This window comes from Vanacampus margaritifer, chromosome 1 (assembly GCF_051991255.1).
Source record: "Vanacampus margaritifer isolate UIUO_Vmar chromosome 1, RoL_Vmar_1.0, whole genome shotgun sequence".
NCBI lineage: Eukaryota > Metazoa > Chordata > Actinopteri > Syngnathiformes > Syngnathidae > Vanacampus > Vanacampus margaritifer.
In genome coordinates, this window is record NC_135432.1 from 30776117 (window position 1) to 30800607 (window position 24491).

Sequence of the window (24491 nt, forward strand, 5' to 3'; positions counted from 1 at the left end):
GAGTGAAAGGGAAATGTTGCAATAAAAAAAATCATTGTATCTGTACAAAAATGTAACAATAAAGTGACATGAAAAACGGCACCATACCCACAAAACACACACACACCTGAATATTTTGGACGACGCTCTTGAACTGTGAAGATCGTTGCGTCCAGGTGTTGACCAAGTCCATCGCTCGGTCAAAGTTTTTCACATACTCGCCGTACATCTTCATGAATGGTGCCAATTTCTGGAGGATGTCCCCAATACGAGGGTTGGAATTCCTGCGGGAGAAAACAGAAACCGCATGCATGTTGATTAAAACCACGTGAGAGGTCCAGGGTGTATCCTGCTTTTCTCCCCAAGTCCCCAAAGACAAGTTCGGTATCAAAACATAAAGTGTATAGTTGTTATACCTAGTAAGGAAATTGCATGAACTTAGTTCCAGTTTCAACACTGAGAGTCCAATACAAATGATTGCTAACTGAGCACCACAGTAGTCTGTATAGTTGCCGATCCGTCCTCACCATTCTCCAATGATGCGCGTCTTGAGCTCTGGAAGCAGGAACTTGTCGTGGAAGCAGTAGATGGAGGAGATGTTGGAGAAGATCCCTGTAATGACATCCTGAGGGATTCCGGCCTCTGTGAGTTTAGTGCAAAATACCTACAGAGGAAACATATGTGTCAAAAACAAATGAGGGCGAGGAAGAAGAGGTTGGGACACATCCCAAAAATCTTTTGCTCAATTCCATTAATTAACGCCCAGAGACATTTCACTTCATTACAATGCGCGTCTTCTAAGGGAAGGACTTAAAGCAGGAAGTAAATCTCTATTATCATAAAATATATTAACATAAAAAATTGTGCAGCAAAGTATATATGAGCTGCACAAAATCCTTGAACCTGATTGGTTCACCAATATTGTAGGAAAAAAATGAAGATGAGCTATGGCTGCCATGTCAAGACAGTGCCTTACTGTATTTGAATCGGACCGATAAATGGTAGCTATATTTAAATGAGCAAACATTTAAAAAACATATTATACCAATATATTCAGCAAAGGTATATCATGTCAGTGTATGCAAGTGCGGTTTACTTGCTGCAATAAGGCTCAGATTTGGAATTTGTCTGCGGTAATTCATTACATGCGGAACCTTTTGTTACTGTAGCCAGAGGCAAAGTCATGAAACATTTCCATGGAAACCAATCAATGTCACATGACTGTGGCGTGACATCAACAGGAGATGAACTATTTCATGTGAAGTGAGAGCACCGCACACTCGTCAAAAAGGGCTTTCAGTACATGCAAACATGTTCAGTGGGGAAAACGGACTTAACTGGAAAAGCTTGGTTGGGATAAATATAGAGATGACTTAATTTAATATGTGTGTCTTACATTTGTCAGAATCTTTTTTTTTTTTTTAATTCATTCACTGCCATAGACAGCTATAGACGTAAAAAACAAACAAACATTTTTTTCCACTTTTGCTAACAAGAGTATGAAAACCTAGAAAAAAATTTTTTTTACATTTAGAACAGAAATTTGTGAATAATCGTGAGTTAAATTATGCGATTACTTACTATTAAAAAAATTAATTGCCTGATGCCCGTAATTTTTGATAAACTTTTTTTCTTTTCTTTTTCTAAGGATTATTTTTTTTTACTGTCTAGGTTTTCATACTCTAGTTAACAAAAGTGGAATCTTTTTTCAAACTAATAGAAATAGTTAAAATTATTTCTTAACGTTTATAGACGTCAATGGCAGTGAATAATTTAACAAAATGACAACTTGTGCTCTGCACACAAATAAGACATATCTTCCATCTAAGACTTTTTTTTAACGAGCTTTCCATTGAGAAACCCTGCTAAGATTTTGGAGACACCATTAATCCATGATTAATCCAGGGATTTCCACACATTTGTACATGTGCTACTCTGCAGTCATCCAGAGATGTAACTGCTTTGAGGTAACCAATGCATGTAGTATACATCTCATGCATGTAACACAGAGTGACTGTCTCCCACAACCGTGCTTACACAGATTAATTCGGCCCGCAAAGGAACGCTGGTGTCCCCTGGATCACAGAACACTTATTTAATCCGGCTCAGCCCTGATCTCAATCACTAAAACCGCTGGCACACTCACACTGGATATTGGAATTTGGACCAGAGGCACCCAAACTGCCATTTGGGAGAAGGTGACTTCCATAGTTTACCTGGTCGAGGAGGTTGAGCCTCTTGACGTAGGCCTCTTCAGTGTGGAGAAGTTCTTTGGCAATGTTCAGCAACCTGTGCACCTCTGAGCACTGATGGGCACACATCACACATGCAACCAAGGATTACAACAAAGGCATCAAAATGACCTCTAAAACATCAAACACATTGAAAAGCTATGATCTTCTTGTAGCATCATTTCAAGATGCGTTGAACATTTTCAGCGATTGGCCTTCTGTGATATCTTTGACCTTATGAGCAGCTACATTTTGTGCAGCTATCTGACTGAAAATGTTCCCTCTCTCCTAAAGCGACAACTGAATGTAAACACAAGTCTTCAAACAAACCTTGAGAGTCGCTTTGCTAACAGCTGAACGAACAACACGTTTCTTGTTTTTCAATAGTTCTATTATTTTAAAAACTCACATTGTGAATACAGTCAATTCTAATTTTTCCCTTTACCATTTTGCTAAGTGCATCACTTATCAAACCAACATCCTCTAAAATGTAGTGCCAAAATGCAAAGTTCTCATGTCACAGAAACATACGCAGTAGTTTAGGAGTAATGTTGCAACCAGTTTGTTTAAAGGGTATGTCAACACACCCCAAAAATATTGACAAAAATAAAATTATATATATATATGCATGCAGCCTCACTACTCTAAATATGGTTAGTGGAATTCGAGTTAAGCATCAAAATCCAGCAGTTTTTATCAATATCAGAAGGCTGCCATTTTTTTTCAATTATTTTTTTATTTTGTGCACACACACATATATGGTCTCCCAGGCGGGGACGCAAACTCACGCCAACCGGCACCGAAGGCAAGTGACGGTAACCCCTCCCCCACCCGGAGCCCTAGAAGGCAGCCATTTTGCCATATGCTGTCCCCTGAAGATGACGTCACAGTTGCTCAGGTCTCAGGAAACAACCAATCAAAGCTCAGCTTCAGAAAACAGGTGAGCTGTGATTGGTCGTTGCCTGAGCCCTGAAGAACTGTGACGTCAAATTCACAAGCAAGAAGAATAGAATAGGAAGGCCATGCTGGAATTTGTCGAAATGGCCAAAAAAATAAAAAATACTTGTCAAGAAGCGTAATGTTCTGATAAGACAAAGATGAACCTTTCCTAAAAAGATGGTGAGGAGAAGTGACAGCTGAGAGAAAGAAATCATCTTCACCAGATCTCAAAGAAAAAAGCCCAACCGTGATTCATGGTAGCGGTAATGTCATAATTGCTTCTTCTGGGAATGGCTCATTCATCTTTATTGATGATGTAACACATGAAGACAACAGCATGATAAACTGCAATCAAACTGATTCATTGATCATGCAGCAAGAAAATGACCTAAAAGACACCACCAAGACAGGGGGAAGGTCTTACACTGGTCAAATAACCAAGCTTAAACTCTAAAGTAGATTGAAGGGAGTAATGCCCCAAAACAATGTAACAGCTGAAAGAAGCTGTAGTGAAAACTTGTAAAAGTCTCATTTAAGAAGAATGCCAACGTCACTGCAAGCGATGGATTTTGCAACGTAATATTAAGTCTTATTCATCACTAAACTACTGTATATTAACCCTGTCTGCACCAATTCACCTAAGCAAGTTTCTAAGCTGTGTATCAGGTGCCAATGGAAATATTTATCTTTTGACGTCAAACCCATACAGTATTTTCAGTCAACAAAAATAAAGGGATTGGCCTCTGTTGCCTTTAAGTGCCAAAATATCAGCAGCACATACAGTAGAGGGACATGCATAGGCGGTGCTGTTGACAATCAATAGAGGAGCTGAAGGACAAGAGAAAAGCGAAACAAGCTTAAATGTGGGGAGTCCAACGCAAGCTCCTATTACCGCTTACGGGCAGGTATTCATCTCTTTATGTAACTGCAGAGCCGCTTTTAGAGTCAAGTCGATCACTTGTGGCCGCCAGTGTGAGGTTGTCACAGCGTATAACATTTCATCAAGAGTATTCTTTGAAGAGGCTCAACCAGGCGGAGATAATAATAGAGACTGGCTGCTTTTGCCCACTCTCGGAGGAAGGCAGGATGAGTCAGATGTGCCATGAAAATTCTTATAAACTGACATTTATATAAGGACTCCTGACCTTCTAAAGTGTCTCATTCGCATAATGATGACACAGGATTTTATAAACAGTTCCATTGCAAAAACATGACACAGCATCAGGAGTAACAATTTTGCTGAATGTGACTTTGCGGGTGACCTGGGGGATTGAACATGAAACCTTCCTACCACAATGTTCTCATAGGGGGGGGAAGGGAAATGTTAAGCACTGTTACGATTTTTCAATTTGCGAGCCAATGAGACGGAAGCATGCTACTCACTTTTTGTGCCTCTGTATGCGCATCTGTCAGGTACCCGGTTTGTGCGTCTGTTAGAGAGTTGATCTCGCCACCGCTGCCCTCATCCAAGTCACTGTCCTCATCCTGAGTGGAATCCCGCTTGTTGCTCAGGGTAACGCAACAAGACACACTCTCCGTTTCCGTCACACTGTCGTAATGATCCTCCTCGTCAATGGCGTCCTCGTTGGGGAAGGCCTCCCCTTCGGCGGCGCACGACGGACTGTCGATGCCGCTGTCCCGGTTCGGAATCTTTATCTGCTCGGAGGAGTCTGGATTATCTAGAAAATCGTGGGAGGAGCCTTCATCCCGCTCCCCGTCGTCAAGGCAACCATCGCCGTGGGTTATGTCCATTTCCACGTCCAACGGCGTGTCGTCGGAGCCGTCCAGGTGCATGGACGCCAGACAAGACAGTTCGGATACATCGTCAGTTCCTTCAGAGGTGCAGGGTGCGAGTTTGCTCAAAGGGGAGGAGTCTCCCGCAATCTTTGCTGTGGTGTCCTGGTCGCAGGAGGAAGCGATGTCACTCGCAGTGTCCATTCTAAGACACAGGTGCAGCTGGGAGCGGGGGAGCGCCCCCAAGATGGGGACCCTGGGAAGAAAGGAAAGGACATTGGAAAGTCAGAGAACATGTAAAGCACATCGACCATGAAATAAATTCCCGGCAATATTCTTACCTTGAATTTTCAAACCTCTCGATGAGCAGACCCACTTTCTGGATTTCCCTCTGTGGCTGTGCTCCCACGACAGGAGGCGCAAGACCGGGTTTGGGTTTAGGCGGAGGCGCAGGGAGAGGCCTGCAGGGCGCCGGCGGGATCCTCTTGGGTTTCTTGTCTTGCCCGAGAGCGAGCAGGTGCGCCGGTTTAGGGGGCACTAGAGGGGCACGTCCAGAAAAGGCAAGAAAAGCAGAACGAGAGACAAACGTGAGGCTGCGGGCATCAATCGTGTATCGTGTAAAAATCCAAGGGAGAAAACCTCCATGGCTGTTTCTGAGAATTGTGCCTGCCCGCTCCTATCTTGATAACAAAAAAAAACAAAGAGTAACACAAAATAGCAGTGCTGATTTTGAACGACTTCAGCTTTCTGATGACTTCCTTATTTCAAACAGGATACTGAGATGTGTGTGCACGTGAGCCACAACAGTTCCTGTACATTTAGAAAAGATGCGCAGACACAGACAGTGGATTATCATAAGTATGCACACAGTGCTCATGCTTCCCTGCTCACTATCATTTGACAAGTGTTCATATTTTCATAAATGGCTGACATGTTAATGCTGATAGTCAGCTTCCTCTGTGTATGTCTGTCTTATTCATCTCTACAGATAAATGGAACTGCCTGTCAAAACAACACAAATGAAGTCTAAAAGTATATTGTGTGCCAAATATAGTACAGTACAATCTAAAATTCGATTCTGTTCTTCCAAATAACTAATTTATTGAAAAATACATGATTTTAATAAATAATTCCGATTCACTTTTCAATTTTGCTACACTGGTTGCTAATGGTGAAACACAAATCCATCATTTCCATCTTCAAACTGATACAATTGTTGTATCCTGTCAAAAAAAAAAAAAGAGCAGACCAACTAACATACCAAAAATGGAAATAAGGGAATATAACTGTTATTATAATACAGCAGTAAAGCGTGGATGAATATAGGCCACTTGAAATTTGAGGCGAGCGTAGTGTTGTACTGTGATTTTCCCAAAATTCCCCAAACACAACACATGTTGATAATTAGCATTCATCAAAGATGTCACAGCAAAATCTCACGGGAGCCTCTGGCCTGCTTTAAAGCAGCAGCTTGCGTGGAAGTGACCTAGTGAGCAGAGTGAGTAACGGCATGAGGCCAGTGAACAGACACCTACGCATTTTTCTTTGCCTTTTTTTTTTTTTATGCAGAAAAGACATAGCAATGGCGACAGCAGCGGTGGCTGTTTTTCTGGCAGTGCTTTACCTTGAGGTTTCTGTGCAACTGGCGGTCTGGGAGAGGTGGATGGCTGGGGCCGCGGCTTGATGGCGGGCTTCTCGTGACATGATCCTTTTTTTAGCAGCCGTGGAGAGGACAGGGAATCCGCTGACCCATACTGGTACTGGACGGGAGCAGCAGGGAGGTCTGAGGAGAACAAACAAACATGAAGAAAGACGGCTATGATGTGATTGATCTTAACAGACACACACACACACACACGGTATTCATGAAGAAACACAGGAGCTTGGGTTTGTGGGTGCAGTAGTGAAGGCAGGTGACCTTGAGCTCACTGTGTGTTCTCAGGATTATGTTGACTGGGGAGGCAGTCACCATATTGATCGGCCCTAGCGGCCTGAGGCAGCGGACTGAACTGCAGATTGGAATCTGATTGACGGTATTTAATCTTCTCGGGAATGGGTGTGCGTGAGAGTGTTTGGCTGGCAAATTTAGATTTTCAACTCCAAAGAGGTTTGATGGGAGGATGATTTGCTTTTACCTGCCTGGCATCTATTAACTCATTCACTGCCATTGACGGTTATAAACATGCGATTAATTCAAATTAAAAACTTTAATTGCCTGACTCTCAGAATTTTTTTTTTTATTCATTCCCTGCCATTGACGGCTATAAATGTAAAAAAAATCATTTTAACAATTTCTATTAGTTTAACATTTTTTCCCCCACTTTTGTTAACAAGAGTATGAAAACCTAGAATTCTTTATTGTACATTTAGAACCGATATAAAATTTGTGATTATTGGTGAGTTAACTAATGAAGTTGTGCGATTAATTACAATTTCAAAATTAAATCTCCTCTTGCCCCTAATTTTTAATAATCTTTTTTTTTTTTTTAATGAATTTATGGCAGTGAATGAGTTAAGCGTCTTTTACATCCATAAACTGGATGACTGAGAATCTAAAAGAGGCATTTTTGAAAAGATGAGGCGTCCAAAGGTTATTTTGCAAGTTCCACCTATTAGTAACAGAGGAAATGAAATTGCAATTACAAGAAGTGAAAAGCAATCAGAAAACCCACCAACTACAAATATTTTCTGTCCTACATTATGTAATGTTCATGCGTGTTTTTTCCCAAAATGAACCTAATGGGGGTGGAAAATAACTAGGTCAAATTATAGTTGGGATCAACACATTCTACAAGGCCTGCATTGAACAGGGATGAGTGAAAAGAGAATAAATTAAATTATTTTAACAAAAACAAGGTTTTGTATGACCTATGATGTTTTTATCATATAGGTTTGAGAATTGAAGTAGAAGTCGACTAAGGTCTTATTGTGTGGAGCTTCCATGTTGCTTGTGTGGGTTTTCACTGCGGACACCTGCCTCCTCCCACACTCCAAAAACCTGCATTAATTGAGTACTGTACCCTAAATTCCCACAGGTGTGAAAGGTTGTGCATTTTGTTTAAGTGTCCTGTACTTAATTGCCAAACTACTTGTCAAAGGCATATGAGCTCGAACTCCGCTCAGCCGTGACCTTATGGAGCCAGCATGCATTATTCTCCTCAGTATACATACACCAAGGAGACACAATGGATGAGAATGCGCTTTGGCAACAATCTAGTAAAAATATGTAATGATGATGTAGGGTTAAAACAGTATGACTAATGTTAACATTACAACTAAACATTTTAATTTCCAATGAAGTTGGGACATTGGCTAACATCAAAAACAGAATACATCCATACTGTATATACATGATTTGCAAAAGCAACATCAATTCAATTGAATACACCACAAAGACTGCACATGATGAAATCCCTAAATTCCTTAAAATTCTGTGTAGAAAACGTTTTAAACTGTTTGCTCATTCAGGTGTTCACAAAGTGGTGAACAGCCCCCAACATTGCTTTGAACAATTGAGCCTTTTGGGCAGGGCCTAAGTGATTTGGTGGGTGCCACAGGCGAACGTGCAGCTTGTCCCCCCGCGGCAATAAATAAATACAAAAATACATAAATAAATAAATACAAATATATTCATTCACATCGTCCCAACTCCGTTGGAACTGGGGTTTGTATGTACGTCGAGTATGTAGTTATGCTGTGGGCTGCAGATCTGCAAAAAGTAATTGACTACAGGCTGAAGTAGAATATAGTCAATACAAACTTTCCCAACTAGAAACAAATCCAAAATGGCACGAAGCCTCCACAGAACCATCTAATTTTGTGTAGCTCCAGGCAACAGAAGGAGAGAATTCTCTCAGTAATGAGTCCCGTTAGGCCTTCGCCCCCATGCGGCACGCTGCAGGCTTCACACCATTTTTGCTCCGTGGCATAATAAGATGCCAGGATAGAAAAATGTTATCGTTAATCATTCATGGAAAATTATTGCATAGCGCCAGAATTGAGTCAAAGGAGAAGAAGAGACCTTTAACCAAGTCAACGTGCATGTTTTTCCTTGAAATAACTGTCCAGCCAAGAACTTTGTGTCCAGCGATGTATAAGGGTCACGGCTGGGAAAAACAAACAAGCATGGAAGATGGTGGCATAGGGGCTCGGGGCTGGTACCTATGGCAACTCTGCGTAGCCAAGCAACAAGAGAGAAAAAGATTTGGCCCACATATCAAAGCACGAAACAGAAACTTGAGAGTAGTGAAGTAGCAGATTGTTTTCCCTAATGAAGTGGATTTCAGATGGCGCAGTGCTCAAGTGGTTAGCACATTTGCCTCAATTTCGAAGGTTGCAATTTAAAATCCAGGCTTCCTGCATGGAGCGTGCATGTTCTCCCTGTGCTCCCATATGTTTTCTTAGGGTACTCCGGCATCCTCCCACATTCCCCCCCAAAAAAGTCCATTGAAGACTATAAATTGTCCTGAGGCAGTAGTTGCCTATATGTGCCTTGTGATTGGCTGGCAAGGGGCAACCAGCCTGGGGTGTATCCTACACTGCAACTCACTCCAAGACTGCTGGGATAGATGAGAATGGAATGGCGCAAAGTGCTTCAGAAAATGATTTGACAGAATTTCATTTGAAATAAATACATATGAGTTATTAATTCACAAGGTAGGCTATGAACAGTATAAACAAAATCATTCCTATTATTTGCTCAGATTGGAGACAAAATACAGAATTAGTCATAGCAATACCTCACATCCATTCTTTTTGTTTCACATATCAATGACGTTCAAAGAGCAGGAATGGAGGTAAATAACTAAAAAATAGAAAATATAGACAATAGTTAACCATGTATTAAAAAAATAAAAGCATGCCATGAAATTTATTATAAAGTAGTTTGATGAAAATGAGCTCACAGCCAGACGTCCTTCACTTCATTCCTGCATTAAAAAACATGTAGCTGTCCTTTTCTCAGGCACGTGTATGTGGGATGGAGCATTCTATTCTCCTGCCAAACCCGATCCAAGTTCCTCCTCCCGGGGAAGAAGTGACGTGTGAGAGTGCCCAGACAAAACAAAGACACCTCTACGCCGCCTCAGTGAAGTTACAGTCGACATCTAGACTATCGATGTTCACGTTGGGAAACGGCTGCTGTGACTGACATGGCATGTGTGTCATTTTAAGAGGGATTTTCCCAAAACACACAATAGAAGACACACAAGGGATAAAGGCTCATTAATTTACTCAGCTCAGCCCGTTATTGAGAGAGGGATGAATGGGACAATTAGGCAGGAATTACACATCTGAGAACCATCATTGGCACTAAGCTCTACTGGCTGCCCATCCCCATGACAACCAGCCACTGCTCCAAATATCTAAGCCACATTTCCTCACCGCATATTAATTGGGTGAAAAAACAGACAGGTAACAGACAACAATAAAGCTGTCAAGTCACAAGTTTCGTCTTATGGTTGTAATATACGCGCCTCTGTCACTGTAACGGAGAGAAACCCGAAAGACTGGATTATGGTGTATGACTGACAGCTGTTTATGCGACCCAGAAATATTTAGCTATTTGACCAACATACAATATATTAAAAGAGTTAAGAATGTCCCCAGGATAACAATTTCCTATCATCACCGTAGGAGGTCCAATAAGAGACCATACATTAACATGTTAAGAGAAAGCTTCTGCACTAATGGAATGTACTTAAATGACCTCAAGCTATCACGACAGGAACGACTTCCCCACTAAGCAACCTCAGTCAAGAGATCATCACTTGTTCCGACATGAGGAATCAATGACAATATAGAGGAATGAACAGAAATAGACTGAAAATTTGCTAAATTGAAATTATGACTATAATACGCATGTTAAATGTTAAACAGACACCTTGCACCTAAATAAGGTTGAAAGCACATATCTTGCACACCACACACAACCTCTGGCAAAAATTTTGAGGTCACACCGTACACGTACTATGCATTTCCTCCATAACACTCTCTGATAATTTCTACAATTAAATACTTGTTTCTTTCATTGTTCGGCGAACTAAAAATTATTAGACTACTGCACAGCCACAAACAAATCAAAGCTTGCATGAATGTCTGCTTTTTTATGAAACAAATTGCTCCTATTTTTAGGTATGCCGAATTCCGAGATAATTCTTTCAGATTTCTTTTTTATGTTGGCTGATTTAGCTCCATTTTCTGAACCTTAAAATTGCCGTTTTTCAGAATTATTCTTAAAGTTTACAGTTAATAATATTCTGCCGCTGACATTCTGCTGTCATAACGACGAATATGCAAAATACATAAGTTATTTAAACTATTATTCAAATTCACATTATTATTCAAATATATAAAGCTCTGAAGCAGCCTTGATGCTGACCTATATTTGCACCACATTAGCTACACTTTCCTTTTTTTATGGTAGAGTCTTTATTTCTGAACAAGGCCCAGTGCCACGAACAGCTCGAGGTGATAAACAAACCTCGCTGGTTGTCAGTCACTGTCAACCCTTAGGCAACCCCCTCAGTGTCATTTATCACCCATCATCCCACCCCAGTCCTGTATAGTAGACCGATCAGGGACATTCAGCAGCGTTTCTGCAGACAGACAGACAGACAGTCAAGCCAATCAGCTCGACGCAGCTCCTGCAGAGCAACCCAACCCTACGCCATTTGCTGACTACCAAACGAGAACTCTTTTCTGTGTGTGACATCTCATTATTCCCATAGGACTATATCGCATTTCCCAGTGGCGCTGGATGCATTACAACTTCTGTGCTGGTTCATTTTGCACGGGACATATTGCCTTTCTCTGGATTGGCTCATATTGATCTTCTATCTACAGCCATTTAGCCTTAAAGACATTTCATAATGAGCGTTTGCCACAGGCAAGACTGAACATTGATGTAAAGATGGTCAAGATGATGAGAGGAAAGGCTTGAAGCCAATCAGTAACTAAAAAGTGTACGTGGGAGGATTCAAAGCATTCAACTGGAGCAGCATACGATGGATGTGGATGCATCAGATGGCTGAGAAGAGAGCAGAAACAACACAGCATGGCACAGTAGATGTTTACCGGAGATGCTGTGAGAAAAATCACGCCACATTGTCAAGTGGTGCTGAAGCAGCAAATGAACTGACAGGGGAAGTAATAGCTCTGTCTGCTTTCACTTCCAATAAAGCTAGCTTAAGATGCAACGTCTATCTATAGAATGCTGTCAATATTAATACTGAATTTGTATGAGAAGTCAGTATGTAAAATACATGCATTAACTTTATTTTCACTTTCCATAAAACACATGGAAGTCCTAACTCGGACATCTCTAGGATCTGCTTATCTGTGTGGTGTGCAACAGGGATACCATATAACGTCAGTTGAATGTAATCATTTTAATAACGGTGGTGTGGATAATGTGCCTGTTTCTGACAAAACTAATGCTATTGCAACATCCACATGAATAGAAACGCACCAAAGCTGACAGTCAGCGGATATAAACTACACTCATAGCCCTCTCCTCTGTCCCCTCAGAGGATATGGATTTCTTGCGCTCATTTTCTGACAGAAATGAATGTCTAAGACTTTATTTGTATCTGGTAGTTAGAATGTTCATGTATCCTTATTTCTCACCGTTGAATTTGAAGACGCAATCACATTCCTTTTCTTTGAAAAACATTCATGAATCCAGATCCATCCATTGAATGAACCAAATTAAGGATATGCTATTCTCATGTGCATGCAAATTAGCCTTTGTAATGGGACGGCACCACCCCAGTCTGTCTTTAGATGCAACCATATCAAACGGATACAGCTCAAATAATGAGACTCTAAATATGCCCTGGGAAAAAAAAATCTGCAAATTTGTTTCCTACCCTGGCAACACTGATGATCTACATTGTTAATATAGTAGGTAGGCCATGCTGAAAGAGTTGAAGAAAAACTTCTCAGTGGCAGAGCATAAATCCCAGACAGTCTCTTGGCTGCTGCCCTTTACAAAGCAGAGAGAGCGGCAACAGCCACTTAAGAATCAGGGCAAGAAGTAGTCTTTATTTACCTCTTGTGTCCTTGCTGCCTGCATAGAAAAGAGACGGAATGGGTTGTGACACACTCACTGACCTGAGACCTTTTTCCAGCAGCATGACTCAAGGCCCCTACGACTCAGCAGCCACATGCAGCAGATGTCACGAGGACCAGTCAGACTTTACAGTAACAAGGACAATGGTAGACAAGACGACAACAACAACACAAGATTGTCCACATTTCACCTCGGATTCAAAGCTTCCCTCCATAGCCACAGCATCAAGAGATTTAGACGAGAAGCAACGCTTAGTTTTGTTCTGTCTGCAGTGAACTGTAGTCGCCCAGAGCACTACTGTAAAGGAGGCAGCCACATATTAGCAATTAGGGCAGACACACAAGAGAACAAGGGGGTTTACAGACGTGCCCACGGAAGAGACTGCTCAACCGTCCCAGAAACTACTGAAGCCTAATGTGAGCGACTGTCAATGGAGGCTTTCACTGTGCAATGTTCAAACCCAACTGGTCGTTTAGCACAGAATTCAGGCCTGAAGCCGTGCAGTTGAAGCCCTGTCACAGCGTTTTATTTAACAACACACCTCTATTCTACTAACTCCCTGCTGGGAAAAAAAAAATAAAAAATATATATATATATATATACGCTTGCTATTTCCATCGCCATTAGGGGTTAGGTCTAAACACAGGTCTTCTTCATGAGTCATCAACATCCGAAGCCTGAAATAGCATTTTCAAAACAAATTACAATCATCCACTCTCCTAAAAAGGCTGTATTATAATGTGGATGATAGTAATCTCTTGAAGTTCCCTGTAGCCTAAATAAAGTCGAGTATTTACCACATTTCGATTGAAAGGACTGAACCATCATTGCAGTGGAGAAAAACAGTCAAAGGCTAAACATGCATTTGATGGCACAATCAATAAATTGACCACGCATGTTAAAGGACACTGAAGGCAGCAACCTAACATACATGACGGCGCATTAAACACGCATACAAGCATTCACACGTAAATATACGGTACTGTTCTAGACAAAACCCAGCAAAGTGCGCATTTCTACACAACTCGGACCACAGCAGCTAGCATAAGCGCTGACAACCAAAACACACCTCTCATCGCTACTGAATCCAGTCTACCAGACACAAGACCAGCAGGAAGTGGAAGAGTGTGGAGCAATTCCTGTTCCTTTAGCACATTTTGTATTCAAATGATTAAGTTGACATTGTCCAGTCCATTAAAATACTGTAAGGCTTTCATTCTGGGCTGAGGGTGGCTTTTCAGCTGACATGTCAAGATGGTTTGTTTCAAATGTTTTTTTTTGTCATTTATCAATCTGGGAAGGATGAAAAACGTTTGGAAAAGGGTAGGTGTTTTTATGAAAAACTTGGAATGTTCATGTATCCAACTTCTGTTCATTAAGGGACAATCCAATTGACAGACAACCAATGTTACAACAGTCTTCAACAAATCTAGCACGTGTTTTTGGACCTTGTATTAAAACACCTGTACTAACTACTGGTCTTCCAAATATAAACCAATCATTTTTAAATATCTATCCCGAGCACTGTCCTCATGCCGTGTGCTGGCACTCGACTGTGAGGAAATGCCCACTGCACCACCTAGCATCTGTCCCAGGCAGGATGGATGTCAGCATGTGGACGGGAGCGTCTGTGAGCCCGCTGACAGCCAAAGTGTCCCAGTGCACATGAGCCCAGCCCAGCACAGGTCATTGTGTTGTGTCCATATGACCCAAAAAGGGTGTCGTCGTGACCGGGACTGGGCGGCGAAGAAAGATGAGATAAGGGTGAGGAACTGGAAAGTGGTGAGTATCAGCCCCTTGTTGCTGTTCATCTGTGCTGATGGGACAAAAGATTACTGTGTACTTGTTGGGTCGCTTTTGACGTCACAATCGTTTTCAAAATGTCACTTGGCTGCTAAACGCTGCGTCAGCAATCTCTACTAATGAACAAGGCTAGTTCAGGTGGTTAAAATTTCTTGAATGAGGCATTCAAGCGCAAAAAAATAATAAAAATTTGCAAGAATAATATTCTTGCATGGAGCCTTAAATTGCCAAATGCTACAAGATCCAGGTGCCCAGGCCAATTATTGCACAAGGAAAAAACTTTTATAAAATCCAGGTGTACACTAGACAGACTAATAAAGGCTTCAATTTCCTCCCTAATGGCTCGAGCCATTAGGGAGGAGTATTTCCCCTTTCAGCAGCACCACACTGTAACCCGCGGAGCCAAGCTAGTGTACTCACACAGTGGAAGTTTGTCTGGAAGAACGACTGTAACTATGCAGAGTTGAGTTTTGCACCTATTATACAATGTCGGGAGGCTAACAAAGCTTTCGTATTGGTGTCCTCGTGTGACACGGCTACAAATTAATCAAGTGCACAATTCTCAACAAACTTTAACCACAATAGTGTTCATTCTCTTACAGACACAATGTTAACTGAATTTTAAGGGATTAGGACATTTGAACCACTGTCTAAATTAGATCTTGCATGGCCGCTCAAATGATAAGACACAAGATGAGCATGGTGTCGTTCCCTCTATGAAGAGTCAAAATCGACAGTTCTTCAATACTTTTATGAATCCAGGCAAGGTATCTGAGAACAGATTATCTTCTGCAATGCTGACGCTGACCTGGCAGACAAGTGTTCTGCCATGTGTGATTGAGTTGTAGAAGACATTCAATTCAAGCACACAGAAAAAGATAAGAATAAAAACGGCAACTGGCTAAAGTACAAAAGAGAGATCAGAAGGAACGTTTTCTGTCTTGCTATTCACCATGTAAGGAAGTCGTTCAGGCTGTTGTGAGCTGCTCCATGTGTGTGCACAGGTACTAAGATTGCATTTTACAAGGATGTAATAAAGTTCCCCCTGATGGGAATATAGCAGGAACGGATTTCTCTGGTAAAACATCCCCAAAGCAGGATGTATGTTTTGAGACAGTCTGGAAGATTATCCATATAACAGTACCGTAGCATCCATTAAAAAAACAAAAAAAAACATTACACACGTGCACTCACACTTCATCCTGCAGGAAAAACTCATTAACTATCTGGTTACTACCTTCGAGAAGCCAGTCTATGTCCTCCTTTATGAGCAGGACACAACTACAAAGACTGAAATGGGAGCAGCGGGTTTAAAAATGGGACACAATTAGAGGCCTCTCTATTTGTGAGGACGCACAGCTCAGATGCTAAATATGATTTTGTTTGACAGGAGGTTTGTTATGTTTGGTATCGTGTGTTTGCGTGTGATTCCTTGCAGCTACTTCAGTCGGATGCCAAAGTCCCATTCAAAGACAACACATATGCTTCAATGGAGACAAGAGGGCTCCTAACACTTTCTGACTGACTGCCCACAACAGATGAGAAAGTAAAGGGCGCATGCACGCAAAGGACACACAAAGCTGGGAAACGCAGCACTTGCGTCTTATTACCGTTCGATCAACACGTTAGACAAGCTTAATGGAGCCTGGTGAAGATAGAAGATGGCTGCAGCTCTATTATTATCCAATCACTTGACTTCATTTTAATGCTGATTCTTATCCTTCTCAACACCTCAGGAAATGTCATCAACAACTCTAAAAAGAGGACCCAGATGCTGAGGCTATGGAGGAAGCCATAATGATGACTGAATCAAGTAAATGCCAAGGTAACTATATTTGCGGGGAAGCCGTCTGTTTCAAAAGACTTCAACAAACATACATTTGTCGACAAAATAAGCCTGTCTAGTAACTGACAGACTGAAACGATTGTAAACAGTAACGTTAGCATTTATGCTAACAACATGAGAGGTGTCCTGGCTTTATTATAGACCATTAATTCAGTTGATCCAGGGTCACCATGGCAACAGAAGAATTTCAATGTAACAAGCCAACGTGCCATCCCAATGCTATAGAAGCTGTACAGCTACATCCCACGTCAGTGTTGTTTGCTTTCAAGCCTGCATGTTAGCGAGGGTTCTTCACTGTGTGTGCAGCTCGGCACCCATCACCACCAGCAACTCTGACCAAAATGGCTTCTTCCTCTTGATTTGGCCAAGGAATGGAAGGGAAAAAAACCACTGGAATGATGTTCATGAGCTCAAAATTACAGGGAGTGGCCAAATAATAAAAATAAAGACCTTCACAATGGTATAAGTACTTCTTTTTTTTTTTAAGTGACGCTAACTATTTCATAGATTGCTGCCAATTCCACAGACGAGCGACCCTCACTGTTTCACACCATGTATTTATGTAGTTGTGGGTTGTACACGTCCCTTCATTTGGCTCTCTCTAAAAGTCAACCTGTCCAGTCTCCGAAAGGAGTGAGGTGATACATGACGCAATACTTTTTTCCATTTCTCAGCGGTTCACAGACTCGCAGACTTTGCTTTTCACATACAGCTACTGTGAGAGTCTTTGTCCGTCACCTTGACAACAAAGTCATCCCCGCATAAATACATGCGTATGGTGTTTATGGAGGGATTGACTTGATTAGCCTAATGATCAACATGTATTTGTTTAAAAGCTACAGACTGACTTCAATGATGAATAAGTGACCTTTCAGTGCTGGATGTACTAATGCTAGTTTTAGTAGTTTAGGTGCATTCATGTTGGGAGATGCTCCAAAGGTCTCCTAATTGTGCAATATTATTTGTGGACGCATGTCAACTTACTATTTTTCAAATGAAATACTACTATTTATAAAGTTTTCTAAAGATGCACAGCAGAAAAGGTTTGGAACCCGTGCTCCAGCTAATTCTGTGGTTTGTTTTTTTCATGTGGAGTGTTCTGATTTCCCATGTTCAATGCGGACGTAAAATCATCCCACTTCAAAGAACAAGAAACTCAGTATCGGCAATTACTTGGATATTCCAAGGTCACACTTAAATTACACCTAAATAAATCAATCTAATGGACTTGATTATGTTGATACACGAGTGGCCTACACTGATGATAGCACCCATCTTAGAGGATCATTCAGCGATCATATAAGCGGCCACAGCTGCTCAACACCGGGGCCCGACTACACAATATATGTCAAGCGGGTCCCATGTATGCTTGGCTCAGCATCATCCTATTGATCTGGGTCAAAAGGTCAGCGATTAGACCGAGCCGCATCGTCTCTAGGCAATGCCATAGTGTCTGCCACACACACCGCCTCGAGCAGAGCTCGCACAGCTGCTGCCGGTCGTCATGGAAACATCCACACTCGACACTCCTTAAGCAAAATCTGAAATGATCATGCACAATGTGACTATGGCACAGTTGCAGCTATGAAGTGATGTGACGCTACTGGTGGTCATAATACAACCGCAGGTGTTAAACATACCGGTAATTGCCAAAGGAAAATGGTCTTCTTCCTGTTTTATCGTGACAAGGCATGAAGAGGCAAAGAAAGAAAACACCAATCACCTTTCACTACAATTCGCTGCACACTTCACTTGCCTAAGTAGCCAAAGGGCTCAACGCTCACTCCCAATTACTCAGCGTGGCACAGACGAAAGAGGAAATCCAACAAACTCTGCCACCTAGATATATCTGGGAGGGGAAAAAAACAGTGCAGAAAACTCAGAAAATAGCCCCCAACGTGCATCCTTAATAAAACATGCAGACTGGCATGTATATTTCAGAGGGCAGTGGGAATTATTCTGCATTCAGCAGACAGTGTGGAGCCCGCACATCCGAACCCAGACACTCAGAGACATGCATAGTGTATAACCACCTGCCACAAACACTCGCATGCAGACAGAAATAGAGATCAAGCGTCTGTGCCTAATCAAACGCTCACAACAGCTTGTGCTCACATGCAAATGCATAAAAACACAAAACGGAGAGAGAAGCTCACCAGTTAAACGCAATTAGAAATCCGCCTTGGCTGTTTGTTCAGATCCAGAAGTCATCCGGTGCCGACTAGAATGCCAATCCGGTGCCACGAGGAGCCTGGATGCTTGTGTAGCCTTCTCGCTTAAGAGAGCATGAGTGTGCTACTGCCACTTCTCCTGTGCCCTCATTGACTCACTGAAAGCACTACACTTCCTGCCTCTCTCTCTCTCTCTCTCTCTTCCCTCTTCCTATGTCTCCTCCTCCTCTTTCCCCTCCTCCGAGCAGCACCCTCTACAAATGCACCGAGCCAGCCCAGGAAAAATTGCACTCCTGTCCTCTGGTCCGCTCTCCCCTTGCTGATCCCAGCACCATTCAGAGCAGAGGATCGAACAATGCCTGTGCCGCCACCGCTCTGAAAGGAACCCAGAAGCAGTTCTCAACCGGCAATAATGCCTCCCAACTGTCTCCATGGAAACAAATGACGGGCCCAGGCTGGCGGGAGGAGGGAGGTTGAGAAGGGGGAGACGGCGATGGAGGGGAGAGTGAAGTGAGAGAAGTGGCTGAATGAAGGATGGGGGAAGTGTGCGTTTGCATCGGCGAAGGTGTCGGCGCATTTATTGCATGGGGCTGTCAGGATGGAAGGAAAGTTCAACCATTCATAGGAAACACGTTTTTTTCACTATTATTAATGCAACCCATGCACAAATTAGTGTAAACAAAAATGACAATTATTTACCATTTTAAAAGAATATAACTATATAATTAAACTATCAATAATCAAAACTTGTCCAACTCCTAACCGGTGTTAGCAACAGAGTCAAGTTACGGCATATCTCACCGAAAATACTTAATACGATGCAAACCTGCCTTACACAAGCATGGAGTTTACTTAATTGAAAATACAGTTTGGATGCACAAAAGACATAAAATACAGCAAAAATAGCAAACATAGGCGATAGCCAACATTTAAAAAAAAAAAAAGTGTTCGCGTCCATTTCTACTGCTGTAAGTAACGCTAACTTGCTAGCGCGTTAATGTTTTGTTTTGTTATTTTGCAATTCCGCTTTTCTCCAACCACATTTGCTATAAGGGCGAGTGACTCATTTATAATACGTAAGCGACTTGGGTACATTAATCAAATAATGAATCCTGCGTTGTTGGTTCATCGCTTGCTGCTCGTCATAAGAGAACCTTTAAGCTAGCACTAGCTTGTTATTGTTTGAAATTTTTGATACTACTGTATAAGGATTATAGGACATAAAGGTGCACAGTCATCACAAATAAGTATTGTAGTACGTATAGTATATGGAGCTTTTTTCTTTCTGTATGTGACCATTCATATAATACAGAAACATGGCCGCATTAATGGGATGCGTCATAAATTACTCATGAATGTCAGATTTTGTGTGTCTGCTTGTTTCTCATTTGAAAAGGGGGATCAATAGTCAAGGTTTGGGGGGTCCCAGTGTCACAGGAGTCTCTGGGGAGTACGTCCGTGTGTCTTCCCCCACTAACAGAGATCAGCAATGCTGTCGGATCGACGCGCCCAAGCCGCACCGACCCGCTTCTTATGCACATATAATTACACGCAGCCTGTTTGCTCCAGATCCCAATGTGCCCACCCCCTCAAACCTCCACCCCATCTAACTCAATAGCCGGGGTAATGTCGGGTGAAAAGAGCGGGTGACATTGCCTGAAACCTGGGTTGAACTATAGGCGAATGCCACTGGTAACCATAGCAACAGCGGACGTGAGGTAAAGTTGGCGGTGCCACTATGAAGAAAGTCTTGTAAAGACCCCGTTGATCCTCAAGTTTATGCCCTGATGGCTATTCACCCATCATGCCATCTCTTAGCTGAACAACCTTATCGTGAACACGGTGAATTATGCATCACTTGAGATGGAAGGGGGGGGGGGGCAGGTGCTGCTCACCATGGCGATGGTAGCTGCTTCCCAAACACCTGCTGAGGTGAAATATTTTCACGATTTTTCATGAAGGAAAGATGAAAATGTGTGCCTTAGCTTCTCTGGTTGACCCTCCTTAAATAAGCGAACCCTAGTCTGTGTGGTTAATGAGGCATGGTGCTCATACCCCTTCTTTACACTGAAGAGAGGAATGCGAGCAGTGCTTTAGAGAGGAATGTCGAACCTCTCACCACCGTGTTACTTCTTATGTAAGGCTGCAGTTGCCGTACATTGAACTCTTCCGTACCAGACATTATAGAGGCCGGAATAAGAACAATGAACTCAATGACTAGTCTAGAAGAAAGTCTTCTCCATTATGGTACAAGGGTCAATCCTTTAACACTGAGTAATCAATCACAAGAATAAACATTTGCTGTCCAAATAGATTCAATTAGGGGGGTCAGTATAACCTTATGCCACCGAAACCGTTTCCACTCATAGTACACAAAAAATGTTTACCAATACAGTGCTGAGTACATTTGACTCCTTTTTAAAAATAAAAATAAAAATTTAAGCTACGTAAGCGTTGAGGAATGAACTCATGACCTTCAGCTTGACATGCTACCACCTGAGCTGCTGCTGCTGTTTGCCACTATACTGCATTACTGGTGTGTCCAAAATGAGAGACCAAAACCGGTCTCTTGGAGGTCTGAAGATTCTACCTGACTCCAGCGAGTGGCATGGCTCAGGTGGTAAAGTGATTGTCACCCAAGCTGAAGGACATGGGTTCGTTGTTTTTTTTGTTTTGTTTTTAAATAAACTTGGAAAATGTACTGAAAACTCTCCTTGTAAATTACTTTGAATTTCTGAGTGAAAAAAAGGTTTTTTCCAAGTAAATATTATTCTGTAAAAAAAATATATATTTATTTTCTTTTTTATTGGACTGCCAACTGTCCAAGTAAAACACAAGTTTGGCCCTTTTCCCCCCAGAACATACTGTACAAGCATGAGTTGTGAGACAACTGGATTGGTGAAAAAGTGCATATATGCAAATGAGACAGTCCTCAGGTGTTGAGCCTTGTGTCCCGAATCCCGGCGGATTTCGCCAGTCCCAGAGTTTTGTCCAACTTGTATTACTACTTGCTTCTATGTCTAAGAATCATGGGAAATGTAGTGCTACTAGCTTAACGCTGTGGTCGTCGATCAGACCCAATGCAAGCGGAGCTTTTCTGCCGAGACATTTCAAATGTTACAATGCGGGGCCAGCGTAAATAGCACAGCCAACTTCCAATAGCTACCGTTACCAGGCAAAAAAAGGTTGGACATTGGTGAGTTCAACAGCTGTTGAACTCTCAGCCAAAATAGTACTTAGCACTAGCTAAAGTAATAGTAACACAACCAGATTGACTAGTAAATATATTCTTTATAAATCGTTCCTGGGGAAAATGTAATGTACATTTGATTTTCGGCTAAATTGTAGTGTACCAGTTTTTAATTTGGAAAATCTGGTCACCTTATCACAAAACATCTTTTGTGATCAACTGATACGACTGTGAGAGTTAAAAAAATGAGCAGAACACTCCGTAGACTTTGAGTAAATAAGAGGCAGCGGATATTGGCGTGATTAAAATGTGATTAATGTGAGAATCACTGCAAGCAATAGCCTTAACCTCCCTCCAGTGATGTTAGCCTGGAAGTTGCCATAGCATCACGTTTATCAGAACTGGGTATCATCTCTTCCTTAATGGGGTATATGCCACGGAGGAGGCGGGACTTCCGACTTCCGTAAGTCACACACCTACGCTGTTTCCGGTTACTGTTGCTTTCCCGTTAATGGGTACGAGTAGGTGGGTTGTTTCAGTTCTCCGGGTGCAGTGCTTCGGAGAACTGAAACACCCTACACACTAGGGGTGTTAGAAAAAAGGCAATTTATCGCGATATTACAGCACGCAATTCTCAAATCGATTCAATATGCGGCCCGAAATCGATTTTTAAACATCAAATTTTTATGGACACATTCAACAAAACGTCTTACTAAGGGTTAGGATTCACACATTAAGCATGGAAGATTGTTATATTAATGGAACATTAAGCCTTAATATTTAATTTCAGTGCTGTTCAAACATGAAACAGACTGCAACATATATATAATATATATATATATATATATATATATATATATATATATATATATATATATATAATATATATATATATATACTGTACATATATATACTGTATATATATTACATATTATAAGCCTGAATTTTCAGATAAATAAATACATTTTCATACAAATCTTACAAATTTTCTAAATTTGAGTGAACCCCCCCGCAACAATCAATTTATGGATCCGTATCGAGATTAATCGGCATCAAATTGAATCGTGACCTATGAATCGTGATACGAATCGAATCGCCAGGTACTTGGCAATTCCCACCCCTGCTACACACTCACACCCATCAACGGGAACGCGCAATTGAGGGGTACAAGGGTGGCAGTGCGAGTATTGGGACAGTCTATTACGTCGCAACAGTAACCGGAAACATGTTAGGTGTGTGTGACTTGCGGAAGTCCGTGGCATCTACTCCATACAAGAGCAAAGAACAACATTGATTGAAGACTTGTGTTTGTGATGTTTTCACTTTTCCTTTTATTGACTTCAGCAAAAAAAATAAAACAAAATGGCCGCTGACATTACAAGCTAGCACTGTAGCCTACTGTACTTCAACACAATTCTATTTGTTCACCAACACAGTGTTCAGCCAATAACCATCCTAGTTATTTTTTCACAATGGGTACCTTTCACAGAAAGGATCATAATCTGTATTCAAATCATGGTGACAGTGATTGTTTAAAGTACTGTCAAACTTGAATTTGCTGAGCTCGATGGCCACTGACAACTCTTGAGGATAGAGAGCCAACATATGAATAAAAATAAGCGCTAATAAGCGCTGACATGGCCTCTTCCACTGCACTATATCAACACGATTGTTGAATGAGGATGTTGACAAAAGACACTTCAAAAACAGAACCGGTGCTTGTGGATTAGCGTGCACAGTAGTGCTCGGGCTAACGCGCTTGTTTTCATTCAAATCTCTCAGAAGGGCAAGACACAACATCCCATCTGAGCAGACAAGAGGTCAAGCAAACCACCGTCGCTATGGTTGGTAACATAACATTCATTCTGACACTAAAGGGTGATTAAAGCATGAAAGACCTTCAAAATTCCCGAGTGAGTGGACGAGTGATTGTAAATGTCTATTTTAATTGCCCTTCAACATTAAAGTATATGTAACCCTTATGAGCCATCTTGACTTAAGCTCTTCAAACATTCGGCGCCTGAAAAAAATCACAGAGACGTCTTCAATAATATTAACAAGCACGCTATCTTCCCTCCATCCCTTGGGAGTCAAAACTCCCCTTTAAAGAAGAAGCCATTAATATTTCACCCACTAGAGAATCCTTCAATTCATTATTAATAACGTGCAGCAGGGGCAAGTTCTTTTCTGCATTACAAAAAGGTTGGAACCTTGCATGAGCAATCTTCAGTCCGTCACTGCTTTTTTTTTTTTTTTTTTTAAGTGGTGAGAACTGCTGTCACTGGAGAGGTTTGGAAACGACAGTTTACAATATTCCTAAATCAGCCCCATGCTGACCAGCGGTTGGGGCCTGAGGCAATGTGGTGAGAAACAGAAAGTAGTAAGATACTGCGGAAAAATGACAAGCCACAGCTAACACTTACAGCAGGATCAGCAAATGCATGAAGGTTCCCTACATTTCATCATCACTACATACAATATCATAACTCGTGTTTCAACAAAAGAAGTGATGATAAAAGTAGTCACC

General features: G+C 41.7%; 1 protein-coding gene across 3 annotated transcripts in view; it reads right to left on the reverse strand.

Annotated features, from left to right (window-relative positions):
- The window catches only part of LOC144036813 (FYVE, RhoGEF and PH domain-containing protein 3-like), a 53947-nt gene that overhangs the window by 11098 nt on the left and 18358 nt on the right, over positions 1-24491 (reverse strand). For all 3 annotated transcript variants that reach the window (XM_077547737.1, XM_077547733.1, XM_077547732.1), the window contains 6 exons: positions 6508-6666; positions 5225-5420; positions 4533-5139; positions 2196-2285; positions 507-643; positions 107-263 (listed from right to left, as the gene is read on the reverse strand). In XM_077547737.1, coding sequence (XP_077403863.1) covers positions 107-263; positions 507-643; positions 2196-2285; positions 4533-5139; positions 5225-5420; positions 6508-6666 — 1346 coding nt within the window. The remainder of the gene's footprint in view (positions 1-106; positions 264-506; positions 644-2195; positions 2286-4532; positions 5140-5224; positions 5421-6507; positions 6667-24491) is intronic.